General features: G+C 37.6%; 1 protein-coding gene across 2 annotated transcripts in view; it reads left to right on the top strand.

The window, feature by feature from the left end:
* The window catches only part of LOC150093424 (sodium/hydrogen exchanger 7-like), a 495244-nt gene that overhangs the window by 341970 nt on the left and 127923 nt on the right, over nucleotides 1-25351 (top strand). For both annotated transcript variants that reach the window (XM_090414003.1, XM_090414004.1), the window contains exon 14: nucleotides 1922-1948. In XM_090414003.1, coding sequence (XP_090270129.1) covers nucleotides 1922-1948 — 27 coding nt within the window. The remainder of the gene's footprint in view (nucleotides 1-1921; nucleotides 1949-25351) is intronic.

Here is a 25351-nt window from a genome sequence, read left to right as displayed (position 1 = left end):
AAACATTTAGTATTAGATAATATCTGGGCAGTGAATATTTAGCTTGTGGATCCTTTCCGTCATTCTTACGCAGTGATCAGAATACATTTTCAAAAATTATGGAAACAATGAAGAGTAAAAGTGTTAGAGTAAAACTTCAGTTGAATATAAACGAAAATAATCCCTCGACGTTTCGGCCTTCACATTAAGGTCATCATATGGAGTAAAGTAAAATTTATAATTTTACTTTATGTAATCTGAAAACGACTTTCTAGATACCAAACATTGAAGTTTTTTTAAGCTATTTCAAATAATGGGTGCAAGTTAGTATCCAACTGAAATTCATCTCCCACGTAAAATACAATCATAAATATCCATGCCCACTACAGGATTCAAACCTGCAGCCTTAGTTGTTTCTATAATTTTTGAAAATGTATTTAGCCTGTGAAATTTTATCAATGAGGACTAACTGAAGGAATGTGGTCTTCAGTTGAGAAATGTATGGATGGAGGAGATTAATTAGATATGAAAAAAAAAAAAAAAATTGAGATCAGATCTTACATTAGACACAGTGAAAATTCTGAATCATTCTTGGAAGTTGTGTGTGTGTGGCCAGGAAGCATGTGAGATCCAGGTATATTCTGATGGCATGTTGTGAGTAAATTATAGAGTAATAAGCTGCTCGTGAACATTGTGACTACATCTTTGATAAATGTTTTCAGGTGTGAACCACAGACAATGGACCATGTACAGCAGTACTACATTTTTACTCTGAATACATCAAGGAACCTCTATTTGAGTGGTGTTAGCATCAGTTACCAGGAAGACTCCTTAGTTCAAATCTGGTTTGCCATAGCATGATTTCTCTCCCCCCCTCCCCTTTCTTCATTAAACAGAAAAACTGGCTTTAGAATATAATCACCAGACACAGTGCACTGATGCATCATGGCCTTAGCTATCTTAATAAGCAATCCAATATAACTTTAGCAAGATGCACTTGTCTGTCTTGTCAATGTTTAAAAGAACACTGTTCATGAAATCACCACTTTCTAAACTTCAGTCCATTTAAGATTTATTGAAATGAATTAGAATATGGTACATGCAAGTCTGTTGTTGTCATCACTGAATTGTGAGCTGTCAATATAGGATTGAATTAGTTCCTTATTTTTTTGATGTGCTTGTTGTTGTTATTATTATTAAGGCCTCCAAGGAGTCAAAAGACTCATCGCAGGAGGTCCTTCCTAGGAAACACAAGTCTATCATACCACTCCTTAAACTCCTTGACCGTTCTCGCTCTCACCACTCTATCAGGCAATTCATTCCATGGTTCAACCACCCTCCATGCAAAGAAACCACTCCTCACTCTCTTGCTCACAGTTTCCTTTCGTAACTTCCAGGGATGGCCCCTTGTCATCACTCCTTCCTGCTGTTCAACCAAGCAAAAGAACTCCCCAGTGTCAACCCTGTAACCACATCTCAACAGTTTAAAAGTCTCAATCATATCACCTCTCATTCTATCCACCAAACTCTGCAGTTCACATTCCCTCAGACGATCATCATAACTAACATTGTACATCCTGAAACTATTTATCTGCCTCTGTACCTTTTCCACTGTGTGTGCAAAAAAAAATTAGAAACAACTGCTTAAATGCCAAGCTATTAAGTATCGATGTGAAAAGCAATGTATATTTTGATGTATGGCAAATAGTATGATGTTAAATTAAGATCTTGGTTCTATCCATTCAACCATGCATTTATTTAATTGAATTCTTAATTGTGTTTAGATAAGAATGTTTAAAGTTTAATTTTTATTTCTTATGAGAATTAGGTTATTCTGATAGATGGTGTTCTAAATAAGTTTCCACTAGCATTATATAGTATATTCTTATAATTATCAAGTAATCTCTACCATGTAACTGACAACTTCTTTGCATGTTTCCAGGTGTATAACACACTGGACAATGGGGTGGTAAGCTTAATCATTATGGAAATATATTTGTGCACCCACCCTGTTATTCCCTTACTTCTTTTTTATTTCAATTTGTTGTCTTGTCTTTGTATTTCTTTGTTCTTTGTAATGCATATTTGGATTGCTTTATCTGCTTTTAAGCTTTCTTTTGCAATTAACAATTGTTACTTGTTTTATTATTAACATTAAAAATATACCTCCCTGAATTGTTAAGCTTTTTCCTTAATCATTTGATATTGTCTATGGATGAAATCCTTTTCTGGGAATTCAATGTAATTTCTCTGTGAATCAAAATTAAATATCAAATTCTTAGGTAATCAATTACTTCTATTATTATGAACTTTTTAAAATGCCTCCATTCACTAGAAAATGAGTATGGCATAAGATAGAAATGATACAGTTTTTAATGTAATAAAAATAACTAACACTGGGTTTATTGGTCATAAAGATTGATACTACTAGACATTTGGAAGTCACTCATCAGATCTCTAAACACATCAGAGTTTAATTTCTCTGCTTACTGTTGGACGCACCTGCTGAACAATGACTGACTGAATGAATGTGCCAGCATCCACTCCCCATCTGTTTCTGTTGTACTTGTGTAACATTTCCTACACATTCGGTATTTTTTTTTAGTAATGTATTGTTTCATAATCAAAGCTTGTTGTTTATATATACCATCCTGGTTGGCCGAGTGGAGTATTGAGTGGTGGAAACAGAGAATTGTAGGACAAGTGCCCTCCCTCGAGTATGGACTCCCTGGAGGTGTCAAGTAATAATAATTATTATTTATGTTCATTCAAACCTAGGTGAAGCCACTAGTTCATATGGCAAAACTAATAGGTGACTAGTAGTATCAAATCTTTACGATCAATAAACCCACTGTTAGTTATTTTTATTACATTAGTTTTGTGGTCAAAAATAGCATGCTTATCGTGCATTTTCTTAAATTTTATTGCAGTGATTTCCCATATTTTATATGAACTACAGTATTGCAAATGCAAAAAAAAAAAAAAAAAAAAAAAGATATAAATAGATGTTAAGAAATATTTTTGAGCTCATTATATAGAAAATTAAAGATTATGATTATGTATGTTGTCATTAAATTAATGTAAAAAATCTATTTCAATAATTCTGTTTTTAGTGAGAATTTTTATTTTTGTGTGTTTATTCCATATGAATTTATGTACATCTTTGTTGGAACATTTTGTTTGTCCAAGTTCTGAATAAATATCCATCAGATACTTCCATTATCACCCCTACCCCTTTTCTCCAATTTTCTTATAACATTTTTATGCGATTCCCACCTATGAATGGTTGTAAACCTATAGGTGGACTAAGGTTTATTATTTTTAATATTTTTATTTGTTTTGTTTTCTTGCATAATCCTGAAACCTTGCTCTCAAGACCAATCATTGAACTTTTTTTAAGCCACTTTGGGTTTCTGTTCAACAGGGTAGTGGTCTCTTATGATAATGAAATCTGTTTTCTGCTTAGAGGCTTTCACAAAAATCCATGTTCATAGTGGGATTCAAATGCACACCCTGCTGGTTGGAAAGCAGATACATTATCCACTCAGCCAACCATGCTGAATAATGTTGTTCAGGTTTAATAAGAACCAGTTTATCTTTGTCAACTGTCTGCTCTGACTCAGATAATTCTTCAGTTGCTTCACCTACTGGTAACCTCAGAGTGGTAAACGACAGTGTGTTATACTCTGAATGAAAGGAAAAGTCAAAATACCTTCATTCAGATTTAACACGGTTTATCAATTCCGGAGCCAGTATTAATATATCAAGAGAAAAATAACCAATTCTGATTTATCAGTTACGTTAATATTTAAGAAAGTTTTACCTAATGCATCATATTGAAAATAATTAAGTGTTTTGTGAAGTTTAAACTATGTGTAAAATATGTAAGTGCTATTAAAATGTTGAAGGCAAAGGACAATCCGATTATACAGCAATGTCCTGAAGTCATACACGTGCACCTAATAGAATGCGCATGCGGATGTCCTCCGAAGAGCATGCTAGGGGAGAGATTGGTGCTGGTGCTGAAAGGAGTGGCATGCCATGAGGAAAGGGAGCAATCAGGATGACGTAGGCAAGAAACATAAGGCACGCGTTTTAAAAGGCGCTGCGGCACCTGCTCGTGACTTTTTTCTCGTTCCCTGTACCGGAGTGGTCATCGGCGGAGAAGTCCATCGTGAGGTCATCGCAGCAAGCAGCAGTTTCCATGGGCAGTTCTAGGCTATGGAATGACCTGACATGGTGAAGTTTCAGATCATGCCGGAGATTGAAGACCCATGCCCAGCCGATTGATGAGCGAGCGGGGAGCCAGAATTGCTTCCCCCATCAGCGATGTGTCATGTCCAAATTCAACTGACATGTAGAAAAGCCGAGGTAAATCTGGAAAGTAATCTGGAAATTGAAGGTGCTATAGGGATACACATGAAGGCCTAGTGCATCCCCAACTACTGGTAATGTAGACTTATTTGTTATGTAAAATTGTGTAGGGGACAACAATTAGATATAGGTAAAATCTTCAACTCAGGACTGAGCCCTCATTGAAAGAACTTTAGGAGTTATGCTGATGTAACTTAGGAACTCTATACTTTAATTGGAATAATAGTGTGAAGATTTGTGAATGTATGTGAAATATAGAAAGAATAGCCTTTATTATAACATGTATTATGTCTATTCAGTGAATTAAATGTTAATTTCTTTTGAAATGAATATGAAGACTTGCCTGATTTCCTTTTTACTGAACCGTTCATAAAAGTTCGAACCGAGGCAGGAGGTAAGAATAACAAACATAAAATAGGGGCTACGACTGCAAGATAAATCCTAATAGTGAGATTAATTGAGAATACTCTGCTAAATGTTGAAGAATTACGAGACAGTGTGCTGATCTAGACTTTGTTTCCATGAATAAATATTCATTAAATACAATTTAGGGTGGCTCAGTATAAATATAAATTTTCCCTAAAATTAAAAAAGAACCGGTACCTGAATTGAAACAAAGGAATTGATGCCAATTAACGACATTTCCTTTGTCTTCATAGCCCACGTGCACATCTTGTAAAATTGCTCATCGGCCTAGATTGATAGTTAGGACATGACTCACCGATGTTAGATTAAGAAATTACTTAAGGGGGATAAATCAGAACAGAAGGTAAATATAAAGATATATATGAATAAAAATATAAAATAAAAATTGGAACCCCAGTTTAACAAGTGTGATATCTTTGTGCCTATGAAATCATAGGCACAAATAAGTTGCACAAGTCCAGTTTCCAATTTTGAGTTAGCCTACATTACTAGAAATTGCCTAGCATTCAGAAAGTTGAATTTTGTGATTAGTGGAGTATTAGTTACTACTTCCTTCCTGAACATTGTTGCCTCAGTATAACATATTATTTAGAAGTATCTTACCTGTTTTATTCTTCATCTTGATAACATCAGTTCTGCTAATTCCACTTCTTTTCCATTGATGCTTTTCACATTGATAGATCTGATCCTCAATTCTTTTTAGATTGAGGTTGTTCCAGTATCTGACTTTTCATTATTCACTCTGGTTCCCTCGTGAAAACAGATGGAGTCTTGTTCAACAAGGCAAAGTCTCAGCTACATGACTCACTGATGTGGTGATATGCACTATCTTTGTTGGATAATTCATCTCTGCTATTTAATGGTGTAATCACCATGCCAAAACAATAAATAATAAAAACATTAATTAACTGGCTTATATTTAGTTAGATTTCTAACCAGTACCTTCAGACTATTGTTGATTAAAGGTGATATTTCAATTTGTAAATAGACAAAAGACTTAGTCCTAATTGGGCTCTCTGATATTGTATAAATAGAATTTTTTTTTATGCAGTTGTTGAGTTGGAGTTGATTTTAAAGTGACTCCTAACAGCAGGTTAACACAACCATACCAGTTGAAGTAGTTAGAAGTGCATGTTTTATAGGCATTGCCTGCTAAAAATCGTCTCTCCAACTTCAATTTAATCATGTGTGAATCGGTATCCAGTCATGGTCTGCTAGTCCTTACTTGCTACAATGATAGCAGCAAACATATTTCTTGTATTGACAAACAGTTAGCATAGACAGTTGCTCACTACTTTTATTTGAAAAACAAATTTGTTTGTTTTACATCTTTAGATTTAAACGGGGGGGAATCGCATCCTTAAAGATTCAGACATCATGTTTAGTTACGATATCACATCTTTATGTACTAATATACCACTAATAAAGATTTCATTTAATAGTTAAATTCTCCTTCCTCGAACATTTTAGTTGTTCATATTTACTGTGTATGTGGATTACTTTACATAACAAAGAAAAAAAATGCAAATTAATGTCTTCTCCCCCTCTCTAGGGTTAGGGTTAATTTTTATATGGAGCATTTGGAGAGCAAAACAGCTCCTTCTGCACCTTTAGTCTGGCTGGGCTAAACAGCTCAGCACCTTTAAAATGCAATTTTAAGGTACTGACTGTTTTACTGGCATGTAACAAACTTACTCATTGTGACTACCAGTCCCACTCAAATCTCCATCTGTACTATGCTATTCCAAAGGACATTTCCTGTAGCAAATTTTACACTATAATACATTATAGCCACCCTTTTTCGATATCTAGCCTTTTATCCATTTCCATTCATGTCCATCACTTTTCTCCAGTTCTATGCAGTATTCTATCAAATGCCTTTTCAAGGTTTGGCATTCTCATGGTTGTATCCATTTTTCTTATCAACTGTCACTTTATTGTAGAAAGTCAATAAATTACTAAGACAGGACCTTACCCTCACAAAGAAATGCTGCTCTCATATAGTAGTGTTTTCTATTCACCATTCTTGAATTCTGCCCTTAACCAACTTTTTCCAAGAAATTATTCTGTAATTTGCTACTTTTGTCATGGATCATCCTTGAAAAAACAGAACTATTTTGCATTCTTTCCATACTCTTGGAACTCTGGTGCTAAGACTTAAGCTTCCTGATTAGGACACTGCTGTTTTTCTTGCAATTTGATTGTAACACAATTTTATCTGAATCACTCTCATAGTTCTATTCATATTAAGTTTTGTTAATATTCTAAACATCACTATTTCTGTATTACTTCCTGCATTATCTCCATCTGGATGGTACACTCTCATAGAGAACATTCAATAATTCAACTATTTCTTCTGTTTCTTTCACCTTCTTACACTACAGTTATTCTTCTATAATTAGCCTTTTCATTTGTCTTCATAACAAAAGAAATGAGATTTTCTTTCCTGCTTGTCTGATTTTCCTTCATAATCTGATTTTGATTTGTTGCATGCTGTTTACCCTTCTTTCTTTCTTCTTGTTGTTTGCATTTCTCTTTATTTCCTCTGCAGTATTTTTTGCAAAACCTAGCATGCTCCTCATCCATCGAACCTCCCAGCTGATTCATTATCATGATCTTGAATATACTGTTTTTCCCATGCACTGCTGCTAACATCTTTCCCTAGCAGTTTCATGTGCAGTGATACTTCACCAAGCTCTGTCCTGTCACATTCACGAATTTGGTTGTTCCACATGTACTTAACATATTCACATCAAGACAAGAACTTTCTCACACTGATTTTGACCCTGTAGCAAAACAAGATTTGTCTCCCTCTCCCTATTTGCATATTGGTGGATACACTACATATCGTGACAGGTTCTTCAATTATAACCAAATCTACATGTGGGGAAGGAATATGTTTGCTTCAGGATATATTCTTCATCAACAGCTTAATGGGCCATTTAGGTCTAATGCTGCAATCACCAGGATTTTCCATCTGTATTCTCCAAACAAAAGAAAAGACGGTATAAACTTTCCATGTCTCGTGAAAGTGACCTGCGACTCGCCAATAAACACAACCAAATTTATAACAGCGATAAACAACAAGCTAAAGAACACTTGCCCCAGTCGCGCATATGTGCTCAACCCGATTTAACCTTTGCCCAGAGAGAAAAAAGACGCCAACTCCGAAGACAACTAGAAGAAAAATGCCAAAATGGAGACAACAGTTGGGAGATAGACTACAAACAATCCAAACTAGTACAAAAACCAAGTGACGCCACTAGCAGCCACCAAGGACACCAACATGCAGGCACGCCATAGGAAACGTACGAGATCCTTGGGGTCAAATCCATGCTTCACAGAACCTTGCATATCCACTTCACCAACATCTGCTGCCTCAACTCCAACCTTAATAGCATCCACTACCATCTGCAGTCCACCAAACCCCACCTACTCTTTTTAACAGAAACTGAAATCTCACCTTCCCCCAGCACTATTCATCTCAACCTTCCTAACTATACACTTTTTAACTCCTTTCGACCCAAGGGTGGCATCTGTGCGTATATCCACTCTGCCATACCATGCCAGAGAGCAACTAACTTAGAATTGCCCAACTTCGACCTGCTTTGGCTGAAGATATCCCTCCTCCACTCAGTCAAATTCATCTGCTGTCTCTATCGCTCTCATAATGCCACGAATCACTCTGAGCTCTTTCATTTCCTCTCCCTAAAATTTGATTTTCTCCGGTCCTACTCTCCTAACAGCGAAATCATCCTCCTGGGTGATTTCAACGTCCATATACCACCAATTGGCTTTCCTCTTCCAGTTATACAGGTCCTGCAGGCAGAGATGCTGAAACATTTGCAGTCACCAGTGACCTCACACAAATTGTTCAAAAACCAACCAGAATACCAGATAACCCAAACCACTCCCCAAATACCCTAGATCTCTTCCTTACTAATGACCACTCCAAATATGCAGTGAATGTAGTGAGCCCCCTGGGCAATTCTGACCACAACTTAGTGCTCATCTCCTCTCCCCCCCCCCATGCAACAACGCTTACACAGTCACTCCCACACAAAAGTAGTTTGGCATTGTAACAGTGCCAAATAGGTCAGTCTCTGAGACTACTATGCTTTATTCCCATGGTTAGACTATTGTTTCCAGTCTTCCAATCCAAACATATGCACTGAACGCATCACCAAAGCGATCCTCACTGGCATGAAAACATATATTCCCCACACTACTCAGACCTGCCGTCCCCTAATTAAACCCTGGTTTTCCAAAAAATGTGCCAAGACTGTACAAGTGAAAAATCAGGCATACCACAACTGGCTCATCCCATTTCATCCGATGCCTATACTGAAGCGTGTAACAAATGCAAGAAAATTATCAATACTTCCAAAACAGATTTTGAACGGGCCAAAAGTAGAAAGCTTGCAGCCTGTCCAAACGGCAGCCGTGCCTTTTGGTCTCTTGCCACAGCAATAGGCCGTAACTTTTGCCCTACACTATTGCCACCTCTATCATACCCAGATGGCTCAATTGCAACATTAGCCATAGAAAAAGCTAATCTCCAGGCATTGCACTTTGCCTCCAATGCACACATAACTGACAATGGCAAATGCCCTCCAGTCATTCCAACTGCCCAACATACAATACTCCCTGTATCCTTTTGCCAAAAAGACGTCACAAACCTGCTGTCTAAATTAGACACTAAAAAGTCTCCTGGCCCTGATGGCATTCCTCCAATTATCCTGAAGGTCTGTGCATCTGAACTGACTCCTATGCCACCTGTACACACACTCTTACTCCACTCGTATATATCCCAACACCTGGAAACTGGCCTATATTCAACCATTCCCAAAAAGGGTGACAAATCACTGCCATCTAACTACTGCCCTATCTCACTCACTTCAGTCCTATCTAAAGTAATGGAGAAAATCATCAACTCTCAACTCCTAATCTACCTTGGAGGTACCCGGCTATTAAGCAACCACCAGTACGGATTCCGTTCAGCAGGAGATGTACTCTCATACATCACCCATCACTGGACAAATGCCATAGAGAAATTCGGTGAATCCCAGGTAGTTGCACTTGATATCTCCAAAGCCTTCAACGAGTCTGGCACAAAGGCTTACTAAGCAAAGTTCCATCATTTGGACTGCCTCAGGACTTCTGCAGATGGATTACCAGCTTCCTGTCTGGACGCACACTATGTGTGATGGTAGACGGCTCCCTATCCTCTCGCCATCCAACTAATGCTGGGGTCCCACAAGGTTCAGTTCTCTCATCGACCCTCTTCCTTCTATATATCAATGACCTACTTCAGTTGACCTCTAACCCAATACACAGTTTTGCAGATGACAGCACATTACATTCCTGCCTTTCATTTGACAAACCCTACTCTAGACAACTCACCTCAACCGACAGAACATCAACCACCACTGCCCTTAATTCTGACCTCCACGTCATCTGCCAATGGGGCTCAGATAACCTTGTCAACTTCAATGCTAGTAAACTCAGTTCTGTCTTATTTCTCACAAAAAAAGAACCATTTTCCACCAGCATTGTTTTCGATAACACTCAAATTCTCAGACAAGATGAAATTTCTCTTCTCGGAATTACTTTGACATCAAACCTCTCCTGGCATAAACGCATCACAACCATTGCGTCCTCAGCTTCCAAAAAACTAGGTTTTCTCTTTTGCTCAAGATGCTACTTCACCTCTAAACAGCTGTTAACACTATACAAGTCACAAATCTGCCCAGCTCTCGAATACTGCTTTCACATCTGGAGTGGTGCTCTAAAAAAAGCTCCCTCAAAATGCTTCTCTCAATACAGAGGAGAGCAATTAGACTAATAAATGACCCATCCCTCACCAACTCACTCTCCCCACTTTCTCATAGATGCTTGGTCTCTGCAATCTGTATATATTCTATAAATATTTCCATGGAAAATGCTCATCTGAAACAGCATCAATAATTCCCCCACCCTATACTAAGTCCATTGGAACTCATACAGCTGTCGCCCAACATCCTTTCACGGTATACCTCGAAACCCACAGAACAAGTTTCTTTTCCTCCTCGTTCATCCCTGCTACTGTAGTACTGTGGAACAGTCTTCGCCCAGATGTATTTCTCAAGGAATACAACATACAGGCATTCAAATCGAATGTAAACAAGTTTCTCCTTTCGCAACCCACCACCCATATATGGTAATAATGTACTATAGGTTGACCAACCAACCTCCTGTATATGGGCCCAACATTTAAAAAAAAAAAAAAAAAAAAAAAAAAAAAAAAAAAAAAAAAAATCTATCTCTCATAAGCTGCGTCTAGTGTAAAGAGTTCATCCAGCTGTCTCAAGTTTTTCATTACCACATCCATCCAGCATGTTCAGGGTCTTCGTGTGGATATTATCAGTTTTATTTGTAAGTGCTTTGCTTGTTTGATTAACTGATCCTCTGTTCAAACATGATCAAGCCACCCACTTCGTTTACTTCTTAATAATGGTAGGATGTTGGGTCTTTGAAACATATTCCATAGTTCATCATGTCTTCATTTATACAGTCCAGTATTTTGATATGTAAGATGGGTCCAAAAATTTTTCTCAGTACTTTCTTTCATATCTTCTTCTTATTGTGCTATCTTCTATCGAAGGTCAGCGATCATCTTGGCGAACAAACTGCGCTCTTGTGCTAATTGTAAGGGTTTGCTCGCCATGGTGGTTGTTCTGGAGATAAGGTAGAGCAGTAGTTTCTCCGTTTGCTTTCTGCTCTGCAGTATTACAGACGTACACAGTATAATCATATTGCCATCTGCAAATCTCTGATCACAAGCTTTTCCGTCATCATTTGGCTTCAACCTTGTGTCAGTACTGACAGTGCTGCTTCCCAATGTCAGGGGCAGTGACCCCAGTAGGTGCTTATTTAATGGCAGCACTACTCGCCATGTCACCGAGTTGTCATTGGGCTTTGTGAGGTTTTAAGGTGAAACAGAGTTGCCACTTCTGTTCCCCCACACCCTGATAGCTCAGTCGCTGTTGGTCCACGACTGCTTATTCGCCAGATTGCTCTGCTTATATCGCAGCTAGCCTCCATATCTGAAGGCTGTTCCCCAATCCGCCACCTGGGGACGCACCCGGTAGTAGTCAGCTCTGCCCCGGGTTCTTCTTTCATATAAGTTTCCTATTATCTCCCTTTGTTGTTGGCATATTTCACAACCGTAAATTAATATCAGTCAGAGTTTAAGTGGAGATTTTCTTGATGATAATCTAGACTTCAGGAGTTGTAAAATATCCATGATTGGCAGAGAAAGCTCTCATTACTCCTATCTCAGTATCTCCCATAATACTGAGATAGGAGTAATGAGAGCTTTCTCCACCTTTGCAACGAGTTTCCTGGTGTTGCACTACCTTACCCCAGTCCTGAAGATACTTTCAGGTGCAAACTTTGTTTGTTCACACTTGGATAAAGGATTAAACTAAACTTATTATAGTCTAACCAAGTGAAAAATAAACTCTCAACATCCATGATTGGCCTTCTCATTTCTCTCCTCTATATCTTGATGCATATCAATGTGTCTGTTAATGTTGACTCTTAGATAATTAAAATTATCCACTTGCTCAAAGATATAATTAATCCACAGCCAAATTGTATTGGTCTTGATGGGCCCTTGAAATGCACATATATTTAGTCTTTTCCTGGTTTATGACAAGATCATGGGCTTACTTGCCTTGATTGAATTAGATGTAGTTTATATAACATCCTGAGAGTCTTCAAGGATAACATCATTAGCTTAAGCCAACAGGATGTTGCTCCAATTCATTACCATCCTACTTTGTTCATTTAGGTTGCTAATGACTTTTCCCAAAGCTTGATTGAACGGCGTTGGTGAGAGAGAAAGAGTATGTTGTTTGGCGGAGTCACAATTTTATTTCAAAACTTGATGAATGTTCCCGGAGTCAACATGCCTTGCAAAATGGTATGGCAATTACAAATTTGTATCATATGTATATACTTTCGTAGTAGTAGTATTCTAAAAAAAGTCTCGTTGTGTCCCATAGTATGTTTCCATGTATACTGTCATATGCTATTTATAGTCTGCAAATACTAGATGTAATTCTTTATCAAATTCTTAATGTTTTTCTGACAGTTTGAGCATGAAAATAGGATCAGTTGTTGACTTTCCTTTGCAGAAGCCACACTAATATTCTCCTGTGATGTTTGATGCATATACATTAATTCTTTTCCAGATCAGTTTAGATAGTAATTTGTAGCAAGTGTCCAAGAAGGGGGAGGGGATGTCTATAGTCACTGGTTATCATAGGGTCTGCTTTTTTTAAAAATATATGGTATGGCTGCATTGCTGTCAACTGGGATTTCTTCATTTTGCCGTATCAGCTTAATGAGTTAATAAATCTTGGTTGTTAAGGGTGTTCCTTCAATTTTTATAAGTTCTACTGTAATTTTCTTTTCACTGGCTGCCTTATTATTTTTAGTGCTTTAATAACATTCTCAACTTTGATCAGAGATGGCTCCTCACTTATGGATTCTTCAGCATTTTTTCCTGATGATGGCGATGACTTCTTTATTAATCTATCAAAATATTATTATTATCATTATTATCTGACCTCCATGGAGTCAGAGACTCATCGTGGGAGATACACACTATTGCACACAGTTCTCATCCAATTGTGCCTTAAACTGATCCATTGTGTCTACATTTGCAACAGACTCAGCCAATGCATTCTACTCGCCAACCACTCTCCATGCAAAGAACCTTCTGCTCTCATACTCCTTATACAGTTTCCAGTGATGTCCTCTTGTTCTACCCCCCCTCTCTCTCTCTCCCATTCTATGAAAAATCTCTTCCATGTCAACATGGCAACAACCCCTGACTAGCTTATATGTCTCAATCACATCCCCTCTCCTCCTATTCACAAGACTTTGCAATTTACATTCTCTCATTCTGTCCTCGTACTCCACATTCTAAAGACCAATGACTACCTTTGTGAATCAACTCTGAACCCTTTCTAACATATCCTCATCACCATGGAAATCTGGTGACCAACTCTGCATAATAATTCATGAGGCCTGATCAAGGCCTTATACAATTGCATCATAACCTCTTTATTCATTGTACTTCACAACTTGTGCAATGTGGCTGCCTGAATTTCAGGTCCTTGTCCACCTCTCCCATCTCCTCTACCTCCTTTAAAGTTTCCCCACCAAGTGTGTACTTTGCATCCCATCGTTGCTTACCAAATTACAAAACCACACTTTGCGACATTGAACTGACAGTTCCACTTACCTGAAGTCAAATATTGTCTGATATTCCTCAACAGTTTCTATCTCTTTAGGTAAATAAATCTCCTTCATTGATAGTCGGTATTCAAATTTGTGGTTTATATAGTCTTCTGAGTATCCTACTACATTTAAAGAGCCTCTTTGCTTTATTTGTATTATCTTCAGTTTCTTCAAGAAAGTTTTTCTCTGGCAGCCTTTACCCTTGATGGTATAGTTAAATTTCTGCAGGTTACATTCTTGAGAATTGGCATATATCAAAAGCACATAAAAGGGGTGGCTTATAACAAAGGATATTGGTTGTTTTCCTAAGCAAGCAAGACTCCAATCTTTCAAGATTAATTTAATTAAAAATGCACCTTTTTTTCATAAATATTAAGGCATTTGAGTAGTAAATAAAATATTGAGTACATATGAAACAAATAATTGTTAAGGTAGCTCTTTATTTTCAGAATTAATACATTATAACCACATCTTCTTTATCTGGCGTGCTGAAGTCGAAGGCTCATAAGAGGCTGAAGGTTTATAATTTCTGATTATAACCTCCTTCTCTATCTTTGAAGAGAAATTCATGAAATTCTTAAGTGACAACATGATCTGCAGCCTCTCCAGTCATGTTGAGATTTTGGAACATATAGTGGTCAAACCACCCTCAACTTGCAGCAAAAAATGCTGGTTGCATTTCATCTTTTGTGAGATTGTACAAATTTTTTGCCTTTTTTTTTCACATGACTATCCCAGAGAAAAGCATGTTCTTTTGGTTCTGATGCTCAACTCATATGGTCAGCATCCTTCCTATTTTCTCAAGTGCATGCCATCAAGATTTCATTACTTATCATGGACAAGTACTCTTATGAATTGCATTAGCTATTATTGCTGTAGAACAGTGGTTTGCCAACCTTTTTCCACTTGTGTACCTCTTTTAAACCCATTTCTATAAATTGTACCCCTTATTTTTAAAATAGCTGTTTGTCAATGTATACTAATGCAAGAAGCATTTGAAATAAGAGGGAAGAATTTTAGGCATTAGTCATTGCAATCTCACCAAAAATTGTAGGCATTAGTGAAACTTAGCTGTCAGCAGAAGATGTGGTCACTGGAATTGAATGCGATGGGTACAGTATTTTCAGGGAGGATAGAGAAGATAGAATAGGGGAAGGAGTACTGTTGATGATAGCTGATGAGTTGCAGCCAAAAAAAGTAGTATAGCAAGATGATAGACATGTGAATGATAGTTCATTTGAGGCAGTCTGGTGTGAAATAGTGACCAACATAACCAAATATACAGTTGGTTGCTGCTATAGGCCAGGGGGTACAGGGAGTGATATTGGATTCATGCAGCAACAAATTAGTGCAGTGAGGGCAGGGTTAGTGATTATTATGGGAGATTTTAATTATGGTGATATCAATTGGAAGGAGGAAATATCACATGGCAAAAAGGAAATGGAATTCATACATCTATGACATAATTACTTGAAACAGCACATAACTGAAGAGACGTGTGGTGTGTGTTGGACATGGTCATTGGTTCAGAGGATATATGCATAACTAAGGTGTTCTCGTTACCTCCAATTGGTGAAAATGATCATATGGTATTGACTTGGAAGGTTGCAAAATTTGTGGATTTCTCTCTTAAGAAGGGATATATATGGAACTACAGCTTAGGCAATTATAACAAGCTTTGGAGTGAGCTTGCAGCCATCCCATGGCAGAACATATTGCAGGGGAAAGATATTAGCAGTGCATGGGATAAAATCAGCGGGTATCTGAGGAAGGCAATATCAGATTGTGTCCCTCATGGTCAGGAAGACAAACAAGGTCGGCATTAGTTGGATGAGTAGTAGTATCAAGCTTGATCTGTAAAAAAAAAAAAAAGAAAGTGTTATGCAGAATTTACAAGGAGAAAGGCGATCAGTACACCCATGAGCAATACAAGGCTCAAGCTAGAAAGGTTACTAGCATAGTAAGAAAAGCTAAATCAGATTATGAGAAGACCTTAGCCAATAAGATCAAGAGTAATCCCAGAGTTCCACTATGTGGCAAGTAAAAGGAAGAATGACTTTGGAAGGATAACTTCAGTGGGTGCTGATGTTATTAAGGTGACAAATGTAGATGTAATGGTGGAGTTACTGAGTGATCACTTTTCAAAAGTCTGTCACCCAAGTGAAGATATCTCTGTACCTGTAGCAATAACTAATGTGAGAATTGAAGTTAAGAAATAAGAGGTACTTAGGATATTGCAAAATTTAAATGCAAACACTGCTGTAGGTTTAGATGGAATATCAGCTTGGATGTTGCATGAATGTGCAAAGGAATTGTCAATGCCTCTTACTTGGTTATTTAACTTAAGTTTGAACTCTGGTATGGTCCCTAGGGATCGGAAGGAAGGCAAAGTACTTCCTTTGCATAAAGGTGGCTCTAAAACTGCGGTAGTTAATTACGGACCAATCACCATCTCAGGAGTGGTGGTAAAAGTATTGGAAAAGTTGGTTGAAGACAAAATTCAAGAATGGGTGGATCAGAATATGATACTCTATAGGGACCAACATGGTTTTGTTAAAGGTCGATCCTGCCTTAGCAATTTATTAACTTTTTATAATAGAATGACATCCGAGTTGGACAAAGGAAATGGCTACACAGTGGTACTTCTGTATTTTGCTAAGGCTTTTGACAGGATACCCCATGGAATACTGTTGTGCAAATTGGAGCAGATCGGGATGGATACTAAACTGGTGATATGGATAGGAGAATGTCTCAGGGAGAGATACCAGAAGGTGGTGTATGGAGGAGCCGAGTCCAGGATGAGGCTGGTGACCAGTGGTGTGCCTCGGGTCTCTGTGCTTGGGCCATTGTTGTTTAATTTGTATATGAATGATATAGGAAATGGCTTGAAGGGAGATATTCAGTTGTTTTCTGAATATCAGCTTGAATATCAAATTTTATTGCACTACCCAGCAAAGTTGGGTAGTGCAATAAAAAAAATCAAGCTGATGTTGAAAGTTTGCAGAATGATTTAAATAAGCTGGTAGAATGTGCAAAAGGTAATGGATGTCAGTTCACTGTGGAAAAGTGTAAAGTTATGCATTTTGGGATTAAAAGATGTGTACTACATTGATGGAACAGTACTCCAAGAGATTTATGAGGCTAGGGACTTAGGGGTATTGGTAGATAGGGAGATGAAGTTCAGGGGACACATTGCTAAGGTGTCGAAGATTGCACATAGGATTACTGGGTTATCGAGGAACCCACTGACATCCAGAGATAAAGAGGTTATTATTCCCCTTTATGAAGCGTTGATACTTCCAAATTTGGATTACTGCTCAGGTCTGTCACATGGATTCCTTGTAGATGAGGTTATAGAGAGTCACTCTGCTCTGAACCCTAAGTTGGTGAGTGATGTAAAAACTGCTCCCTACATTGATAGATTGAGAGCTTGTGGATTGCAGAGGTTGGTTGATAGGTGGAGAAGAGGGGATATGATAGAAACATTTAAATTACTTAAAAGTTTTTATAAGATTGCAGGGAAAATGTTTCAGCTTTGATGGTGATGGAAGAACAAGAGGTCATCCCTGGAAATTAAGGAAAAGTGAGTGGTTAACGAGGGTGTGACAATGAGGTTTTTTGCCTGGAGGGTGGTGAATGAGTGGAATGCATTGCCTGACTCAATTGTGGGTTCTTCGTCTATAAATGAATTCAAGAAGAGATATGATAGATAGTGTTGATAGTTTGGGTCTCTGCAATGAGTCTGACTCCATGGAGATATCCGTAATAATAATAATAAATACTGACACTTTTGTTCAGTGCCTCGGAAGATGCAAGATACAGTCTTTAATCCATTTTTCTGCCATTACTGATTATTTTTCGTGTACCTCTGAATGGCCCAGCACTTACCCCCAGGGGTACGCATACCACCAGTTGGGAACCAATGCTGTAGAATCACTCAGTCCATCACCCTTTGAATGTCAATACTACATTCACCTCTATGAAACCAATTCAGAACTTCTAACTTCACCTAAAGACTTGCATTTCCTTGGCCTTTTCTTCACTTGGTCTTTCTTCTTGCACATTCTTCTTTTCACTGTTGTTTTCCTTTGTTTTTCTCTTGCTAGACATCTTATGCATAGGATGCAGAAGTTACTTACAGATAAAGTAAAATACTGGGTAGACCAAAAAGGCAGTATGGACACTGAACACAGCAGACTGAAGTAGGAAACAAGACACATGTGCAGAAGCTTCCACACCTTGTAGAGGAAACAGTGATAGTCCTTATGTACTGTAATAATGAAACGGTGTATATGTGAAAATACGGATAACGAAATCATGTATAATGAGAGTTACCTGTACTTGGAACACCTAAAGCTAGTGAATGTGTGACTGCTATCTTGAAAAAATTGTCAATAAGAAATCAAAAAGTTGTACATACCTTGAGCATTAAAATGGCAGTAAAAAAAAGGGGGAATTGGACAGTCTGAAAATACGCAGTGATTAATTTTAAAACCCTCGAGAATGGTGAAAATTCTGTGCATCTGCTGAATCCATCTAATTGATTTCTCTTGAAATGACCCATTCTAAACAAAGAAGCCAGGAGAAGCAGACTAGTGTTACTCTAATAATTTACTATAATTATGTATTTTTTTTCTTTCTTTTTATTTATTTTATTTTATTTTTTCATGCAAGTCCTATTCACCTGTATAATAATCATACGTTAGTCGATGGGTAGACCTGTTCTTCATACCAAATATGAAACTTTTTCAAAACTTCAGACCTCCAACAAATTAGGGTGGTGGTTTCACACTGGAAGCAAAAATTGTCTACCAGCTATTTTATGTAAAATAATCCACAAGAGGGTATTGTTATGGATTGTTATAAGGAGCAAATAGCTTGACAATAAGTGTTTTTTTTTTTTTTTTTAAATATATCATGATATTGTTGACATTATTTGATAATATTTGTCTTGTTTTGCAATTGTGAAATTGAGTGCTTGTTCTGTGAGTTTTGTTATGTGTATCTTATATATAATGTTTTACATGGCATAGTGCATTGGCTTGATTACAATAACAGTTGTAATCAAGGTGTCCTTGTTCATAGAGAGGTAGTTTGTGCTAAGTGTACTCATTAGGGTGAATAACTTATGGTATTAAATGGAGAGTGAAGAGGATGTGCTAAAAGCGTTTCATGAGAAAGTTCAAGGATGCAAGATGTCAAATAGGAAAATTAAGCAACTAGTGTTAATGATGAAAGGCATGAAATTGAGAATACTATAGAGAGAATGAGAATATGAAAGAAGTGGTCCAAGTTAATATGAATGAGGTGGCAGTGAGGAGAGAAATAGCAGAGACATTCGCAGGATAAAATGCAAAATCAAGTGACTTGTGGAGCAGGAAGGAGAATGAAAGGAAAATGTACAGGAAGAGTATGAAAGAGCAAGTAACTAAGAATAAAGAGAGAGCATTCCGTGGAGATTTTGCGATAAGAGTTGTACTTGATGAGAGCACAATAAAAACCTTGTTTCAGCAGAGATCAATGATGTTTGTTTTGTTAAGTGTGCAGAAAAAGAGTAAGGTAGTTGATTGTGTTTGAAGGAAAGGTAAGAAATGTGTATTGTGCGAAGACATAAACGAGTGGATAGAAGAAGCAAAAAAACGACTGAGAGAGTAAGGATCATGTCTGCTGCCATGCAAGGTTGAATTGAAAAGAAAGGACATAGAAACAAATAAGTTAAAAGTTTATTTTTCACTTGGTTAGACTATAATAAATTTAGTTTCATCCTTTATCCAAGTGTGAGCAAACAAAGTTTGTGCCTGAAAGTATCTTCAGGACTGGGATAAGGTAGTACAACACCAGGCAACTCATTGCAAAGGTGGAGCAAGCTAACATAACTTCTATCTCAGTATATCCCATAATGCAAAACACATCTCCTTGCAGATATGTATAATGTTATTGTAATATGTATAATGTAATGTTATGTATAATGCATTAAGGGAAGGGCCACTACCCAGACTAGTTTCGACCTTTATTGAGGTCTCTTCAGTGGTGGGAGCCAGGCCCAGAGTTGGAGATACCAGGCAGAAAAGGAGTTGCCAAAGGGTGTGCCACCTTTTTATTAAATTACTCTGGATTTAGAGAAAGATGTTGAAAGTTTATTTTTCACTTTGTTAGAGACTATAATAAATTTAGTTTAATCCTTTATCCAAGTGTGAGCAAACAAAGTTTGTGCCTGAAAGTATCTTCAGGACTGGGATAAAGTAGTACAACACTGGGCAACTTGTTGCAAAGGTGGAGCAAGCTAACATCACTCCTATCTCAGTATCTCCCACTGAAGAGACCTCAATAAAGGTCGAAACTAGTCTGGGTAGTGGCCCTTCCCTTAATGCATAACATTATACATATCCGCACGGAGATGTGTTTTGCATTATGGGAAATACTGAGATAGGAGTGATGTTAGCTTGCTCCACCTTTGCAACGAGTTGCCCGGTGTTGTACTACCTTACGCAAACTTTGTTTGCTCATACTTGGATAAAGGATTAAACTAAATCTATTATAGTCTAACCAAGTGAAAAATAAACTTTCAACATCTTTCTCTAAATCCAGAGTAATTTAATAAAAAGGTGGCACACCCTTTGGTATCTCCAACTCTGGGCCTGGCTCCCACTGAAGAGACCTCAATAAAGGTCAAAACTGGTCTGGGTAGTGGCCCTTCCCTTAATGCATAACATTATACATATCCGCAAGGAGATGTGTTTTGCATTATGGGAGATGCTGAGATAGGAGTGATGTTAGCTTGCTCAACCTTTGCAACGAGTTTCCCAGTGTTGTACTACCTTATCCCAGTCCTGAAGATACTGTCAGGCGCAAACTTTGTTTGCTCACACTTGGATAAAGGATTAAACTAAATTTATTATAAACAAATAAGTCATTAAGATGATTGTGCAAGAGGAATGGTAGGTTCTGGGTTGAATTTGATGATGAAAATACTTGTACCTAATAGAGCCTATTTAAATATTTTTTGAGTTAAATATTTTTAGAAAGTCTTGTTCAGCGACAGGTGGTAATTGCAAAATCTGTCAAGCTAGTTATTGTTGGGATGGTGGTGGGGGGATCAAGAGATGCAGTCAGGTGTGTTTGGTCGCCTCTGGGACAAATGCATGGGAATACAGGAAGGATCATACAATATTGAGTACAGTTTCCCAGGTTCCAAATCTTGAATGGGTTGGTAATTATGGATCCAAAGGGATGTTGAAATGCATGCATATTATTATTTGAAATGCATGTATATTATTGACATCTCCAAGGACTCATTACTGGAGGCACTCTTCCCCACTCCACTCATCTCACTGTTTTCTCTACTACTTTATTTTCCAACTACCATCAGCACCATCTACTGCCCACCACCAACAACAACAGTATTTTTTGTGTCTAATTTGCTGTAAGCAGAATGAAAAATCCACATACAAAGTCTTGGTTGACAAAAGATATAGGAATGGAATGTAAGAGCTTAAATTAAAAATGCCAAGAAATTATATTCTTGTTTAATCCTTTATCCATGTGTAAGAAAACAAAGTTTGTGCATGTTCTTCGTGACTAGGCTACTTGTATATAAAAGCTAATGACTTCATAATTTTGAAAGTTAAATAAAGGTGGGGTCAGTCAGGGTGTGAGGACTAGATTTTTTGCTTGGAGAGTGGTGAATGAGTGGAATGGGTTGCCAGAGTCAATTATGAGTGCTTTTTCTATTAATCGATTCAAGGAGAGGTATGATATATTGGGTCTCCCACAATGAGTCTTCGGACTCCATATGGAGGTACCTATATATAATAATAATTGCCTTAGTATCCCATAATGCAAAGCATACATTCTTTCAGGTATGTGTGTAAAACTATGTGTTACAGGAAGGACTACTACCCAGATCAGTTTTGACTTTTATTGAGGTACTGTTGTGTGTGTGTGGGGGGGTACCTCTCTTCAAATACTAAGTGACCTCCAAAATCCCTCTAAATCTCACTTGAGTGATTGTGAAGTATTACTACTAAACTTCTCACTCCTGACCTGAATCACTACAGTACAGAAAACTTAGTGGTGACTCTACTAAATTATAGGCAAAAACCTGCCACCAAGTAGAGCTACTCTGCTCCCCAGGATGAGTGGGAGCCAGACTGAGTGAAGTAATGCAGAAATCATATCCCATATACAAGTAGTGAAAAGGTGTAACACATTATTAAAATACTCTAGTACAAGTTGTAGAAAGTTTTTTTTTCACTTGGTTAGGAATTAAATTAAAAATGCCAAGAAAATATAATTTTGTGGCCCTGCCCATAATGCCTAGCATTATACACCTGAAGGATGTATGCTTTGCAGTATGGGATACTAAACAATTAATGCAAAATCATTCGCTTCTGTATACAATTATCCTAGGCGTGAAGAAATTCACACACAAACTTTGTTTACACTTGGATAAAGGATTAAATAATAGATAATTTCTTGGCATTTTTAATTTAATTTATAATCAAGTGAAAAAAACTTTGTACTACTACAATGTAAGGGATATTGTATTATCTTGGAGGATATAGAGAACAGGATGAAAGAGATGTCTCATAGACAAAAAATTGCAACCATCAAAGTAGAAGTTAAGGAGGATCTTGTGACTCATGGAAACATTTGAAGCTGTCCAGTGTGAGATAGAGACCAATGGCATGAATAGATTATTTGGCTGTAGCTCTCTAGGCTGGGATGGGTGTGCATAGAAAGATTTGGTTACTATGCATGGACAGATTGTTACATTGAGTGCAGTCTGAGCAGTTATGAGGGACTTCAGATTATGGACATAGATTGGATGAAAAGCACATAGTAAGATGAAAACAGAATGTATGATGGACCAGGAATTTCAGAATGCTTGATCCGATAACAGAATCAGAATTTCTATCTATTACCAGGGTAGCCACTCTACCTCCACTTAGGGAATTTGATTATTGGAGGTTGCTGTACAGTGCCATGACTTAAGAAACTACAAGAGAATATCAATAGCATAATAACTTGTCACAGGCAAGCAGTATCAGACTACATATCCTACAAAGTAGGTGTTAAAAGCATCATAAAGCAAGAGCTTGCAAAAAAAAAAAAAAACATTGTGGAAGGAATATAAAGAAAAAGATGATCAGCATGCCTATGAGCAGCACAGGCTAGAGGGAGGGGGACTTGGTAAGGAGGGTAAAATCAGATTTTGAGAGGAAATTAGCCATACAAGCCAAGAGAAATCCTAAAGAGCTTTTACTAAGTAGTGAGTAAGAAGAAAAACTATTATGGAAGGATAACTATGTTAACAAATGCTAGGAGTATCACAAACAAAGGAGTAGAGTTTTGTTGCCTTTGTTAATATATTGGGATCTCATGTTGTAGGCATTAGTGAGGCTTGGCTATCAGAAGCAGACATACTAACTGGTATCAGGTGCAAAGAGTACAGTATTCTTAGGAAGGATAGACAGGATAAGAGAGAGAGGGTGTGCTGCTTATGATATCAAATATCTTGAATCCAGTTAGAGTTGAGACCTATGACTATAATGCTATTAACAATTTTTCATTTGGCAGTGGGTTTGAAGCCATCTGGTGTGAGGTGGAGTCTACACAGTGGGTGTTGTTACAGACCTGGGATCTTTCTAGTGATGAAGAAATGCATCAACAAACAAATACGATGGGTGCAAAAAAAATGATAATGGGGTCACGTTAATTATCCGAACATTGATTCAGTATCTCATTCTGCCTCCAGTTGGTGACAGTGATAATGCAGTACTCACTTGAGAAGTGGCTAAGTTTGCTTGTTCCATTCAGAAAAGATTACATGCTGAACTACAAAGCAGGAAATTATGAGAAACTGAGGGGTATACAGGGTTCTGTATCATGGTATTAGTTATTGAATGGGAAGGATATCAACAGTGTGTGGGATGTGTTTAAAAATAGTTAACTGATGCAATATCAGAATGTGTTCCTAGAGTTTGAAGAATAAATAGAGTAGGAGTGAAATGGATGTGTAATCTAATTATTATTATTCCATGACACCTCCAAGGAGCCCAAAGACTCATCAAGGGAGGACACCTATGGTACAACTCTCCAACTCCACCACTCAATTCACCAACAACAATGAACTGCAACTCTCATTATCATCTACACCAATGCGATCTACTGCCCACCATCACCACTAGTATTTTCACAGACAATCACAAACATCCATGCCCATGGTGGGATTCAAACCCCGTGGCCTTTTGGCTGGAGAGCTTATATACTAGCCACTCGACCAACCAGAGCAGCATTGAACATTAAGCAAGAGATTTGTAAGAAAAAGATGATGTGGGAGGAATATTATGTGCATATGGATGATGTCAGTTATGATAACTATAAGCAGCAGGCCAGAAGAGCCACAAGTGTTGTACAGAAAGCTAAGTCTGAATATGAAAAGGAATTGGCTCTGCAAGTTATAAACAACCCAAAAGAATTCCATCATTATGCTGCAAGTAAAAAAAAGAATAAATTTGAAATAATAATTCTACTGATTGCATGATGGTATGTGGGTGACTGATCCAGAAATGATTGTTCAGCTGATGAGCAGCCATTCTGCTGAAAGCAATCAACCTGGTATATGCAACATTGACCTCGCCACTACCTCTTCACTGTATGAGGAAACTCATGAATGAGATGGAAATGCTGGAGCTGTTGCACAAACGGAATAAGAATTCTGCAGTAGGAACTGATGAGATATCAACACGATTGTTAAAAGAGTGTTCAGTTGAACTGGTTTATTCCCTTGACCAAGCTCTATAATTGAGTCTCAGAACAGGGAAGATTCCACAGGAGTGGAAAGAATGTATGGTAATCCACTAGATTACCATACATTCCTTCCACTCCTAGATTTTCAATCTAGTAGATGAAATGTCTAAATATATTCCATGGGTGAGAAGGTTAAATAAGTAGGTGTGAGATGGATGAATAAAGAGATTAAGCATGCGATACAGAGAAAAAGGGTATTGTGGAGGCAGCATACGAGAAGTGGAAATAACCAATTTCATGAGGTCTACAAAGACCAAGCAAGGAGGGTGACTTGGTTGGTGAGGGTAGCTAAAGAGAGGTATGAATAGCAGTTGGCTAATGAAGCCAAAAAGAATCCTAAGGAGTTCTTTCGATATGTAGCCAGCAAAAGAAAGAATGATTATGGAAGGATGACATTGATTGGAGAAAATGGTATAAAGACAGCTGTTGCAGAATGTGTGGTGGAGATACTTAATGAGCAGTTCATAAA

Source organism: Typopeltis vanoorti, chromosome 24 (assembly GCF_054136105.1).
Source record: "Typopeltis vanoorti isolate ZY-2024b chromosome 24, IOZ_Tvanoo_1.0, whole genome shotgun sequence".
NCBI classification, from domain to species: domain Eukaryota; kingdom Metazoa; phylum Arthropoda; class Arachnida; order Uropygi; family Thelyphonidae; genus Typopeltis; species Typopeltis vanoorti.
The sequence above is the reverse complement of the archived record's forward strand: the minus strand, read 5'-3'. Positions and strand labels throughout refer to the sequence as shown.